At 54.2% G+C, this 12,572-nt stretch overlaps 1 protein-coding gene across 1 annotated transcript in view; it reads right to left on the reverse strand.

Annotated features, from left to right (window-relative positions):
• Positions 1-929: 929 nt before the first annotated feature.
• Positions 930-12,572, reverse strand: part of OC90 (otoconin 90) — a 30,140-nt gene continuing 18,497 nt past the window's right edge. The window contains exons 9-14 of the mRNA XM_042924184.1: positions 12,514-12,561; positions 10,598-10,651; positions 6,644-6,760; positions 5,456-5,627; positions 2,879-2,985; positions 930-1,452 (exon numbers count right to left, since the gene is read on the reverse strand). Of these exons, the coding sequence (XP_042780118.1) occupies positions 1,118-1,452; positions 2,879-2,985; positions 5,456-5,627; positions 6,644-6,760; positions 10,598-10,651; positions 12,514-12,561 (833 nt within the window). The 3' untranslated portion in view covers positions 930-1,117. The remainder of the gene's footprint in view (positions 1,453-2,878; positions 2,986-5,455; positions 5,628-6,643; positions 6,761-10,597; positions 10,652-12,513; positions 12,562-12,572) is intronic.

The raw sequence follows: 12,572 nt of genomic DNA on the forward strand, positions 1-12,572 counted from the left end.
TTTCCAACAGAACTTGCTCTCAAGTTCTTGTCAGAGGGTTCGCTTTGAGAACCCAAAGTTTAGTTTGGGAGAACCCAAACTTTGGCTGCTAGCTAAAGTCACCTGGTTGAAAAGGTGCCGGTGTGTTGGATTCGTCAAAAGGTGTCCTCACGTGATTGCCTTGGAAGGCAGGGAAGGATGTCCGCTGTTGGCTTCACGCCACAACCTTTCAATTTCTTACCCTGGCCTCCCAACTTCAGAATATTTGTCTGCCGTGAGAAGGTCAGCAGCGCTGAACTCTAGCGGGTCCTGAGGAGCAGACAGGGACTCTTATCTCCCTACCAGACACGTGGTTGGTGGGGGATTGGGAACCTAGGATGTGATGTGAAGCAAGGAGTTTGTGTTCCTACCAAATATTGGGGGGGATTCTGGTAATACACTGCCTTCTGCCTGGTACCCGGTCAGGTGAGCGGGTGGTTGGAAGGATGGCTAGCGTTTCAGAAATTTTACAGCTACCGTGATACTGATTTGCCTCTGTCAGCATGGGCAGTTAAACCCCCAAAACTTCCAGCCACTGGGATAAAACCTTTAAAAACAAACAGACAAAAAGTCCAGGACCTGAGACAAGCATGAGCAGTGATCCTTCCTGGTGGTGGCCACGGCCCATGACACATGGCCACTCGTAACAACTAGAACGGCAGGTATGTTTTCAGGGCTCCTACCGGAAGGTGTGTTATCTCAGTTCTTCGTAGACATCCCCGGCGGGTCATTGGTGTCCCGTAGGTCATAAGATCGATTAAATACGCTCCTTTGTTTTTAATAGAAGAAAAAGTCATCTTCAGTTATCATAGAGTGGAGATAATAATAATTGTCTGCTCCGTGGCTCTGTCTTCTTACCTTTGACATCTACCCGTGCACCGGTATCTACAACATGTCATGAAAACCAAACCAAAACCAACACTGATGGGAGTATTTATTGAGATGCCAAGGTGGGCTGAAGGAAGTACAGAGCCCTCGTCTGCCCCCTCTAAATGCGCATTCCCATGCGGGCTGACACTGCCGTGCCAGGGTCGCCCCGGCCCTCTTCCCCTTGAGCCTGTGCTGAGGACAGAGAGGAGGATGCCCTAACGGGAGGAAACTACAGGGTGTGCTGGTCACTTCCTCTGGGGATCTGTCTGGGGCCATGTTGGTGCCTGGTCCCCACACCACCCGGCGGCTTCCCCGGAGACCTTCTGCTTCTTCTCAGGCCCTCCACGTGGGGCGTGGCCTCCTCGCTGTTCTCCTCAGAGCTGGAGCTGAGGGAGGAGGACGCAGGCCCTCCGTGCGAGCTGTCCTCACAGGACGGCCTGTGGCCCTGGCACTCTCGTTTGCCCGAGGACTTGAGGCTTCGGTTAAAGAAGGCAGAGGCCATGCACTCGGCCGCCGTCCGGTCACAGGCACAAAACAGCTTCGCGCACAGGCTCTGCCCCACACCTTTGAGGGCGAGAACAGAGTAGCGGACGTGAGGGAAGGACGTGGCCGGCCTGTCTGGCCCTCGGCCCTGTCCCCCCACCCGCCATCTTGTTACCTCCTGGCATCCAGCATACGTGATCTCCCTGCTGGGAATGTTCTCGCTTTCTCCTCCTGGTTAACTCCTACCCGTTTGTCAAGACTCCCCTTGGCATCCGCTCCTCTAGAAAGCTTCCCTGACGCCCCTCAGTAAAGGGGGGGGGTCTTTCCTGTGGACACTCATCAAATCCTAACTATGGTTCTACCTTCCAGCACGTTGTGTGTTAATGACCTTGTGCATTAATCATCTGTTTCCACCTTCCCCTCTTCCTGGACAGAGGACCTTGCTGGCAGAGCCCATGTGCTCAAGCACCTAAGTTAAGTCGATCCCTGATACCCATTTGCCGAGTTAGCACTCGGGAAATATTTGTTGGAAGGAACCGTTACTTCTCTGGGCCAGACTTTCTGCCTTCGTCAAATGGAAGTAGTTGTTGTCCGATCTGTTTTAACGTTGCCAGACAAAATACGGGATGCCCAGTTAAATGTGCATTTCAGACAAATGTGTTCATATAAGTTATGTCCATTCGGGGCATGCTTACACTAAACAATTATTTGTTTATCTGAAATGCAAGTTCATGGATTTTTATTTGCTAGGTCTGGCAACCCCACCCGATTTCTCGAATGTTGCATGGCGTGGGGTTGGGGGTGGATATCATGTGTGTGATGAGGAAATGAAGCCAGTTCTAAAAGCGGGCTCGAGGCGCGTGAGAGTGATGCTCGCTCACAGGGACGCCAGTTCTCAGACGTCCCCGCCGAGGCTCCCGGGGGAGGGGGGGGGGGGCCGTAGGCACATCTCTCCCATCGGCCAGGGCTCTCCCTTTTTATGGGGTTCCCCGGGGGTCTCACTTGGGGAAAGATTTCTGCTTCTTAGGAAGAGAAGAAAAATGCCACGAGACCCTTGAGCACTCGAGCACGAGGACTCTGTCCTCGGTCCTCGGCAACATGGTTTTCCGGGCCTCACTCCTGCCACTGACTTGTTTCTGCCTGTGTGACCCTGGCCTTGGCCACCGCCTCATAAAGGGGAGACTCGGCGCCCCTTCAGAGGATAGTTGGGCGTATTAACCGTTAACACACCCTGCGAGCTCAGGCCAGTACGTGGTAGGCACTGCGTGTGCACGGGCTGTTGATGTTATCCCCGGTCCCCTCCTCGCCAGCTCTGCGGGCAGCTGGTGACTTAGCCTCTTGAACTTCAGGGCCCTCGTCAGTATAGGGCCCTAACTGTGCCTCACGGTTAAGAGTGTTAAATCACATTCTAGACGAAAACGTGATGGGGGGAGCATCAGTAGGCATGAGCCATACGTGCTGACGTGAACGAAGGGAACGGCTCGCTGCACGGGCCCGCGGCACTTACACTTGGCTGTACCGTCCACGCACTCCGCCGGTGACCGAGGAAGCCTCTCGAGCAGGCAGCCCAGCCTTCTCACCTGCTCCAAGCAGCAGTGGTGGGAAAAACAGCACCTAAGACCAAAGACAACCCAGCTGCCCAAGGCGCTCCTTCAAGGCCTGCTTCTCCCACAATCCCTACAGCAGTGAGAGAAGCCAAGGCCACCTTTCCAACGCACATAGGACCACCATGTGTGGCTGTTTAAGTTGTGCACTGCACAAAGATGCCACATCTAAGACCGTGTCAGTCACGCTGTATGCATCTTACTATTAAAAATGTTCTTTTTTTGTATTTTTATCACAACTCTGTTGACTGCAAAGATTTTCCTTTTTATTACAATAATTTGCCCACAGATGAAATAGTCTTGAGGAAGGGGTGCTGTCTTTCATTTACACAAAGGAACCACATGGATTAGTGACCCCACTGCCTCCAACCTTTTACATAATAGAATAATTAATCCCACACCCATAGGGCACCCCCTTGGCCCCCAGCCTTGAAAGAGAGCAGAGCATAAATGAAAAACAGCATCTAGAAAAGTGTCCCACACGGAGCAAGACCTCGGTAACCGTATGGGAATGAATGAAACAGTGTCTTGCTTTTTAGCCTGATAAAGCCTCACAGTTGCCAGTGTCCTCTAGCCACACGGGCATCCGAAAGCATCTGGTGACACCTCCAGCCCATAGGAGATGCCACTCCCCCGAAATCCTCCCTTTGCAACTCGTCCCATCCTTAAATGGTGCTCACGTGCTGTTGGAGACCACAGCCAGAGCAGGGCCCAGTCACAGCCTTTGGTAACACTTGTGCTCAGCCAAGGTATCAGCTGTGCCTGTTGCCAGCAACCCCAGTGTGCCCGTCACGTTAGCTGGTGGCTGGAGGTCCCACTCAGCTGTTGTTAGGGCTGAGCCCCACTGTCTGGTGCGTGCACCTGCCCGGGGTCGGGGGTGGTGGGTAGCTAAAATAATTGTTAAAATCTGAAGGCAGTGAGTGAATGAATCAGAAATCACGTATGATCAAAATGCCCTTAAAAGTCACCCCAGTTGCCCAGAATGTAAAGCATACGTGGTTTTGAAAAGACCCCCTTGCGGAAAATGGTATCAATTTGAGAACCTCTTCCTCGGTCAAGACTATGGCTGGCAGTGTTGATTCCTTCCCTGTGAATGTCAAGGAAGCCATATTGACTTCCTTGGTCAATATGCCTGGTCGTACCTCATGTTTTTGTGCAATATGGCCGGTGGTCAGGAGGCCTCCAAAAGCATCCCCCTATCCTTCCATGGGACCCTAGGTTTCTACCCCTTGCCCCCTCTGCCTGAGTGCTGTGGCCTCAGGGACAGTAGTATTTACATTGTTCTCTGTCTTGGAGAGCGGAGGGCGAGCTGTTGAACTTCCGAGTGTAGACAATCTATGATTGTTATACACTCTGCTGGAATAAACACGTCTTCCGTGTCACCCAGTGGGAAGGAAGTTCGGAAGGTGGCCTCTGCAGCCGAGCCCCTCGCTTCCTCCCCACGAGATTCCCTGCAGCGGAGCTCGATGACGGGGTGAGGGCAGAAGGGCCCGTGGAGGTGAGTGACACAGGTGCCCAGACACCATCGCACCTACAGGTGACATGCCCCATGTGCCTGCCATCCCTGCTTCCAGGATGGTCTGTGGCTGTCGATTTCCCTTCGGTGGCCCCCCATCCCAAGGGGCCCCACGCCTCTTGAGCGCCGAGCTCTCCACTGGCCGGCCATGGGCCTGGGCAGTCCTCATGTGCAGTCGTTAACGCCGTATCAACTCTGCCCTCAGAATATTCCTGCAACTCCTGTCTAGGTCGGCTCCTGCCCCGTTTCCTCCGTCTCCTCCGTGGCATTTATCGCGTTGCTGGTCTTTTTGTTGCATTGCCCGTCTCATGCCCGGTGCAGCACCATTTGCTGTAACGGCACTGGCCGCGTGTTTCGATCTGCTTGGTTCGGGTGTAACCATTTGTGCGTCTCCCACACCTAGCACGGTGCCTGGCACCGAGCAAAAGCTCAAGAAATTCAGGCTGGGTGCATACGCGAGGGAATGGACATACTCATCAATGCACGAGGTCGCTGAAAATTCTTCCAGAAGTGGCAGCTATAAAACGTAGCGGTTAGACTTCAAAGTTATTGAGAAGCTGAATTTCACTGTGGCCACCTGCAGGGCACCCTCAGCCGGGGGGGGAGGGGGGCTGCCAATGTGACGTGTTGGTCGTTGCAAAATAGGCAGATTTGGGGTCGTTGCAAAATAGGCAGATTTGGGGTCGTTGCAAAATAGGCAGATGGACTCTCTTAGGGCAGCAGGGCAGTACCTGGGGCAGAGCTAAAAGAGCTCTAGACTCCCCACCTGGAAAGGTCCGGACCCGTGTAGGTCTGCCCCCTCGTAGCTGAACGGCCTCAGTCAAGGCTGAGCCTCAACTGCTCATCAGGAAACTGGGCCCATGATGGCAGCAAGCCGTCCTGAGTGGGCTAGTGCTTCTCTGTGAAGCCGCGGCCAGCAGGCCCTCTCAGTGACAGCTGTCCCGCCACCCTCGCTCGTCCCTACCTGTCCAGGGCATCCCTTGGCTCGCCTTGTCCTTCTTGCCCACAGTAGCAGCCGTAAGCTTCAAATTCCTCCGGGCATCGGGACGTCAGACAAAAGAGCATCTCTCCCAGCTGAGGCATCGCCCGCGTGATGTTCCTGCTTCCCAGGTGCAGGAAGGTGACCCTGTCACAGGCTGGCGAGACGCAGGACTGTCAGGAGAGCAGGGAACACTGGGACGGCATTCACGGTGATTCACGTGGGTACTGAGGGTCCGGGGAAACTCTGTGTCCTCGCCTCCCGCGTTTCCTGGGAAAATCGCCACCGCCAGTACACCCCCCCCATGCCCCCTCCACCGCCCTGTCTGCTGTGTGGCACGAGTTGTGTTTCAGAGAACAAGCCTTTCCCTCCAGGCTTCTGCGGCCCTCGCCCAGGCTCCTGGTCAAATCCCCCTGAGGGGTAAGGGGGCTGGTCAGGACTCCAGGTGCTTTTCGGCCACATCTGATTACGGAGTGGAGGGACTGTGTCCACCTGAGGCCCTGGCAGGGGCCCAGCGTCCTGGGGGCGTCCTGGCCGGCCTCCCAGGCTTCCTGACCCCACCAGGAACCCCCGCCTTCCGCCAGGGCTCTCCCTTCAGAGGCCTGGAATTTCTTTCTCTGCCTCCGCCTCTGCCCTCCTCCTGCACCCTCCTCCCCACCCCATTCCCTGCCTCCCCTGCCTGTAGCTTTGGCCAACTTAGGCTACGGTCCACCGTGCAAACCCCGCGACCACATGGTCGGGGGGAGGGGGACCGAGGAACCAGGGGCCTTGCGAAGGGCTCCCGGCCTGGGCTCCCTCTCAAATGCAGCTCTCTCCACTGCCCTGCTGGGAGGAGGGGAGAGAAAGGGACGGTTAGGAACACCCCGGTGTTTCTTTCTTTCCAACAACCGCGGTGTGGGTAGTGCCACCCACGCTCTTCCCCCGGGGGCCAGCGTGAGGGGTGGGAGCACGAGACCAGCGGGCCCCTTTCCCCGGCTCAGCAGCTGAGTGGCCACAGGCAGGTCAGGGCCCGTCTGTGTCTCCCGAGCTCACCTGGCAAGGAGCGGCCCCTTGAGGTAGCACTGACAGGAGGTCACAGCGTGATACCGTGGCCCGAAGGGCTTTGCTCCCGACCCACGCGGAGGATCTCAAGGCCGAGAGAGGCCACGTGCTTCTCTGCCTGCTCCTGCCTACCTTTTCCAGTTGTCTCCCCTGGGCCACTTTTGATGGATGACGCAGCAAAGCCCAGAGACTTCAAGCCAGCGGGGACGATGCTTACACCGGGTGCCGAGGCAGCCGTCTCTGTGGATCCTGAAAACGCACAGCGTGACGGCTCATGTTCAAAAGGTGGCCCAAGAAGACATTTGCAGGTGGACACACGATCAAGGCCAAATGCAGACAGGCGTTTCAGGAGAACAAAGTGTTCGGGTAGTGTCCTCGATCTGGGTCTGCAGACGTCAGGGCTGAGTCTTGGGGATCCGCGGATGTTGCGTGGGAATTTCCAAATGCCCCGCGATAACCTCGAAGCGGACAGGAGCCCATGCCACATGGATGACCTCCCACAACGAGGACTGTCACAGCCTGCCAGGCCTGTGTGTGTTGTGTTAACCGCCATGCACCTGCCAAGCTGGGGGGGCCTGGCATGGTGTTCACAAGTGAAGGAGTGGGGCGCCCGGGGGGCTCAGTCGGGTAAGCGTCCGTCTTTAGCTCAGGTCACGATCTCACGGTCCGTGAGTTCGAGCCCCGCGTCGGGCTCTGTGCTGACAGCCCCGAGCCTGGAGCCTGCTTCGGATTCTGTGTCTCCCTCCCTCTCTGCCCCTCCCCTGCTGACTCTCTGTCTCCCAAAAATAAATGTTTAAAAAAAATTAAAAAACAACAACAGATGAAGGGGTAACAAGCACAGTGGATCCTGAAGCCAGCCCCTGGTCCTCAGCAGTGTTGGCGAGCAGGACCCCGCCTCGGACTCCTCGGAATACGGGAGCAGCTTCTCGCCACACTCAGAGTTAGGTGCCAGGTCCTTGCCGTGGCCGTGAGGCGGCCAGGGGTCTGGCCCTGCCCATCCCCCCACCCCCAGGCTCCCTGGCACCGTCCAGATCCCCCTTTGCTCTGTGTCTGCCCCCTCTATTCTTTTGGCCAGAGGTGGGGATGTCTCCAACCCAGTCTGGTCCAGACAGAGGGAGCCTCGTGGGCTCCGCCCCCACCGTCTGTGGACCCAGAGCGCTGGGTGAGGCTGGGGCATCTCAAGGGCCCCCTGACTTGCAGTCTTTCCCCAGACCCTCCATGCTGGTTTGCTTCATATCCCTGGGCTTCTGTGTCCTTGCTCAGCACTCCGTTCCCTGGGGGTTGGGCACACAGCCTTAGCAGCCCTGTTGTAACCTCCGTCTAACATCGTGGCCCCCTCTCCAATCCCATAAACAGAAACCCACGAGCGGGTTTCTTTCCATCGTGTTCCAAACTGCTGGGAGCTGACAGATTCTCTCCTTGACCAGCCTCTAGCCGGCCTCCTCTGGGCCTTCTTCTCGGCCAGGCCTCGACCTTGACCTATGAGAACTTCAAATTCACGGCACAAACTCTTCCATCCATGCCCTGCCCCCACACTAAGGAGACGCTCACCAACCCCAGCCTGGTGTCCCCAGGATGACCCAGCCTCCCACTTCCCCTTGACTTCCTGCCTGAGAAAGCGCAGGGCAGCCAAGAGAACTTAACAGCTTGAGACGCTCGCGGACCCAACACTTGCCTTTGCCTACGTTTTCAGAAAACAGCCCCCTCCCCCCATTTTGGAATTTTTTTGCTTCCCTGATTCTGCTGGAGCTCCCAATAGCTGTCTGCCCTCCCATTCGCCCTCTCAAAGGCCCTCTCACCTCCACCCAGATCCCAGCCAAGCTCAGGGACCCTGGAGTCTCCCCTCCCCGCTGCGGAAACCTGAATAAAATTTGTCTTGCCACTTTTTTAAGTTTATTTATCCATTTGGTGGGGGGTGGGGAGGGGAAGAGGGAGAGAGAGAGAGAGAGAATCCCACTCAGTGCAGAGCTCAACACAGGGCTCAATCCCACAAACCATGAGATCATGACCTGAGCCGAAGTTGGATGCTAACCTGACTGAGCCACCCAGGCGTCCCTAGCCTCTCTCAATCTTAATTTCCCCATTTCTAAAACTATGTTAATAATACCTGTGTTAAATGTTTATTTATTTTGAAAGAGAGAGAGAGTGCATGCGAGTAAGGGAAGGGCAGAGAGAGAGAGAGAGAGAGAGAGAGAATCCCAAGCAGGCTCTAAGCTGTCAATGTAGAGCCTGATGCGGGGCTCGATCTCACAAACTGCGGGAGCATAACCTGAGCTGAAACTGAGAGTCGGACCCAGGGCCACCCAGGCGCCCCAATGATACCTGTTTTGTGTGTGAATAATCCTTCTAGCCGAATGCCTAGCAAGGAGGCAACGGTCTACAGCAGCCGTTAGAATTGCTCGGGGAGGGTGATGACACATCTGGTCTGGGGTTGGAGGCTCTCCAGGCGGAAAACTCTATCGGCAGATGGAGCCCCAGAAGCCCGTTTGTCTCTCTGCTGAGTCTGAGCGTCCTGCTAGAAGCCCTCCCCCTCTGAGGAAGAGCTTTCTGGATCATTGGTGCTAATCAAACATGAGACCCCCCACCTCATCCCCTTAGAGGAGGGCCTGTGGCATCCCTCACCCTGCCTGAACGGCCACCCCAAATGCCTCTCGCTCCCCAACTCCCAGGCTGAGAAGGTCACTGTGCACCTGAGGGCAAAGTCGGTCCAAGTCTCAATGCCCTCAGCTCTGACACTGGGGACCCACCTCCATAAATTCGGTTAAGATTTGGGAATTCTGGAGGCACCTGGGTGGCTCAGTTGGTCAAGTGTCTGACTCGATCCTGGCTCAGGTCATGATCTCATAATTCATGGGTTCAAGCCCCACGTAGGGCTCTGCTTGGGATTGTCTCTGCCCCTTCCCCTCTTGCACTCTCTCTCTTTCAAAATAAATAAACTTAAAAAAAAAAAAAGATTTGAGAATTCTGTCCAGGCCTGGTCCAAAGCTCCCGGAGTGAGAGGCCAGCCACTCTTGGGTACAAAAACCACTCCTTTCAATTTTCCTCGGAGGGGAGAAGGAGGAAAAATGAGCTACCGTGGGTCTTTTTTTCTATTAAAACAATAGAGGTTTTTGTTTGCTTGCTTTTAAATAATAGTACACGGTATTAGTCATGGGATCCACAGGTGAGGGCCAGTTTTTCTCCAGGGCAATTTGGCAACATGGGGTGAGCCCTACAAGGATCACGCCCTCAGTAATTCAGCTTCTCGGCATTTGTGGTGACAAATGAATCCAAAGTAGTGGGTTTAAAGCCTAAATCTATTATTCACAATAACAGATGTTAGAGATAATTGGCTAAATACACTTATGGTCTTCCGTACCAGAAACTGTGGTACAGCCACTCAAAATCATGTTATAGGAACATATTTAATATCAGGGGAGTATCACCTCATTAAAAAGATTTTTTTTAATGTTTATTTATTTTTGAGACAGAGAGAGACAGAGCATGAGCAGGAGAGGGTCAGAGAGAGAGGGAGACACAGAATCCGAAGCAGGCTCCAGGCTCTGAGCTGTCAGCACAGAGCCCGACGCGGGGCTCGAACCCACGAACCTCCGTGAGATCATGACCTGAGCCAAAGTCGGATGCTTAACCGACTGAGCCACCCAGGCGCCCCGTCACCTCATGTTTTAAGTGATAACAGCTCAGACTTGCAAAGCCGTGGCACCAAGCGATCTTGGTTCATGTTAATTCATGTTAATTAAGGTCATAGAGCTGCCCTGCCGCTGGGGAGACAGTAGAGGGAAATGCCTCCAGCTGTTGAAAGTGGCTGTCTGTATAATGTGAAATTACAGGTGATTTAAACAGAAAACAATACACAGTTTTCTATATTTTTCTAAAAGCATCTCTTTATCAGGTAGGCTTCCCTTTCTACCTTTTCTTCCCTTTCTTTCGAAATGGACCTACCTTTTAACTTCCTTTGTCTGCTCTTGGGAGAGGGTGTAAAAGGGAATTGGTTTCCATGGTTCTTCCATGTTTTAGAAGACACCAGATCTCATAAACGTATAGGGATGACGGTTATATGCAGGCGGGAGGACCCGGTGTGCTTACCCGGAGCGGGTATGGTCCGAGCGGCTTCTGCGCCTTGCTGGCCTTGGCCCGCGCCTGCCCACAAAAAAAGAGAGATAGGATCAGTGTTGACTCCCGTCTGTCCCACCCTGGCTTCCAGAAGCGGTTGCCATCCCAGGGGCACAGGAGGCAATGTGCTCGTTGCTCTGCCCCTGGTTACCTCCCAGGAGCTGGTGGTGATGGCTGGGTCGCTGCTAAGCCAAAGAGACTGCCCTCCCCAGACACGGGCTTGCTGGCAAAAGCAGCCGCGCGACCTGCAGGTCTCGAAGCAGGTGCATCTTTGAGCTACTTGAGGAAAGCAGACTTCTCCAGAGTTTCAACCAACAAAAACCTTTTTTTAACCACGTATTTTTGAACGAAGAAGAACAAGGCAGCAGAAGGGCTCTAGTTGCCTGCTATGTGGCTTCCGGGAGACGGCTGAGCCCCGGTTCCCTGCGAAATGAGATTGTTGTCGTTTAACTGCGATTAGGCTCCTACTACGCTATAGACTGGGTGTTTGTGCTTCCCCCAAACTCATGTGTTGAAACCTGATTCCCAGCGGGATGAGCTTGGGGACTTTGAGAGGCGATTAGGTCAGGAGGATGGAGCCTTCATGAATGGGATTCGTGCCCTTAGAAAGAGACCCCACAGAGCTCCCTGGCTCCTTCCACCATGTGGGAACACAACAAGAAGGTGGCTGTCTAGGAAGCAGGCGTCCCTGAACTTGACCATGCTGGTGTCTTGAGCTTGGACTTCCAGCCTCTAGAACCATGAGACATAAATTGCGTTGTTCACAGGCTACTGACATTTTGTTGTAGCAGCAGGAACAGACTAAGACCTACTACAACCCAGACACAGTATTCAGTGCTTTGCTCGTCCTAAACAACAACCCCACAAATTAGTACTGTGCTCACCCTCACTCAGAGATGAGAACGGGGGCACACAAGGAAGACAGGTCACTTACTGTAGGTCATGGAGCCAGGAAGTCACAGAATGCAGTTCCCCGGGCCACTTGGCCAGAGGTGGCTGTCCTAACCACTGAGCTAGGGGGCTATTGCACTTCTGGCCGTACTACAGAGAGCCAGTGGTGGTAACTCCCAGCACCATGGGGGAAGGAAGGAAACTGCCTTAAATTCAGTGTGTCAAAGGTCAAGATTGCCATGGTGATACGTCGAGATCGGGCTCGCGAGTCTACTGCTGTGGACACAGAAAAGTGGACACAGAACCTCCGAGGTTCTAAGCCGGAAAGATGGTTCCCTTCAAAGTAAAATTCGCAGGTTCAGAACGAACGGACTACTACGCTGTCCTACCCCAGGCAAACGACTGCCCCTCAGAGCGCCTCCTTTACCTGTCAAATGGGGCCTCCTAGGACCAGGGGGATGAACCCAGAGGATGGGCGTAGGGGCTTAGGAACGGGCCGACACATTGAAGTCCTCTGTGATGTCACTGCCTGTTAACCAAGGAATCTGTTTATTCATTCTTAGTAATTAGTCAATGGTTATTATGAGAGATATATGCTTATTAGTAAAGAGTCCATGGTTATTCATCACCACAAGCAAAGTAAATGATTGGATTACTTCTTCCGAGGACACATTGGCCTAGATGGTTTTAGGGACGAGGCTGTTCTCCGTGAGTCACCACGACACGGAACAAGACGGAACAAGACGGAACGACACGAGACGGGATAAGTCTTACAACCTGAGACTGGGTTAGAGACCAGTCCAGCGAGTCTGATGCTGAACCACCTGTAACTTTTAACCTCCCGGAGCCCCCGTTTCCTACATCATCTGAAAAGTGGGTATACTAATGTGTCTTCCGGGGCCCGTCAAAGAGCCGTCATCAGAACTGAGCATGTATATTTAGATGGCATGTCGCCACCGGATCCCGTGCTGTCCTCCTGCGGGGTCTTCTCTGCTTACTTGTCCTGGAGGGCGTGGTCAGCGGGTCGGCTCTGGTCTCAGGAGCCACTGTGGAAAGA

Source organism: Panthera leo, chromosome F2 (assembly GCF_018350215.1).
Source record: "Panthera leo isolate Ple1 chromosome F2, P.leo_Ple1_pat1.1, whole genome shotgun sequence".
NCBI classification, from domain to species: domain Eukaryota; kingdom Metazoa; phylum Chordata; class Mammalia; order Carnivora; family Felidae; genus Panthera; species Panthera leo.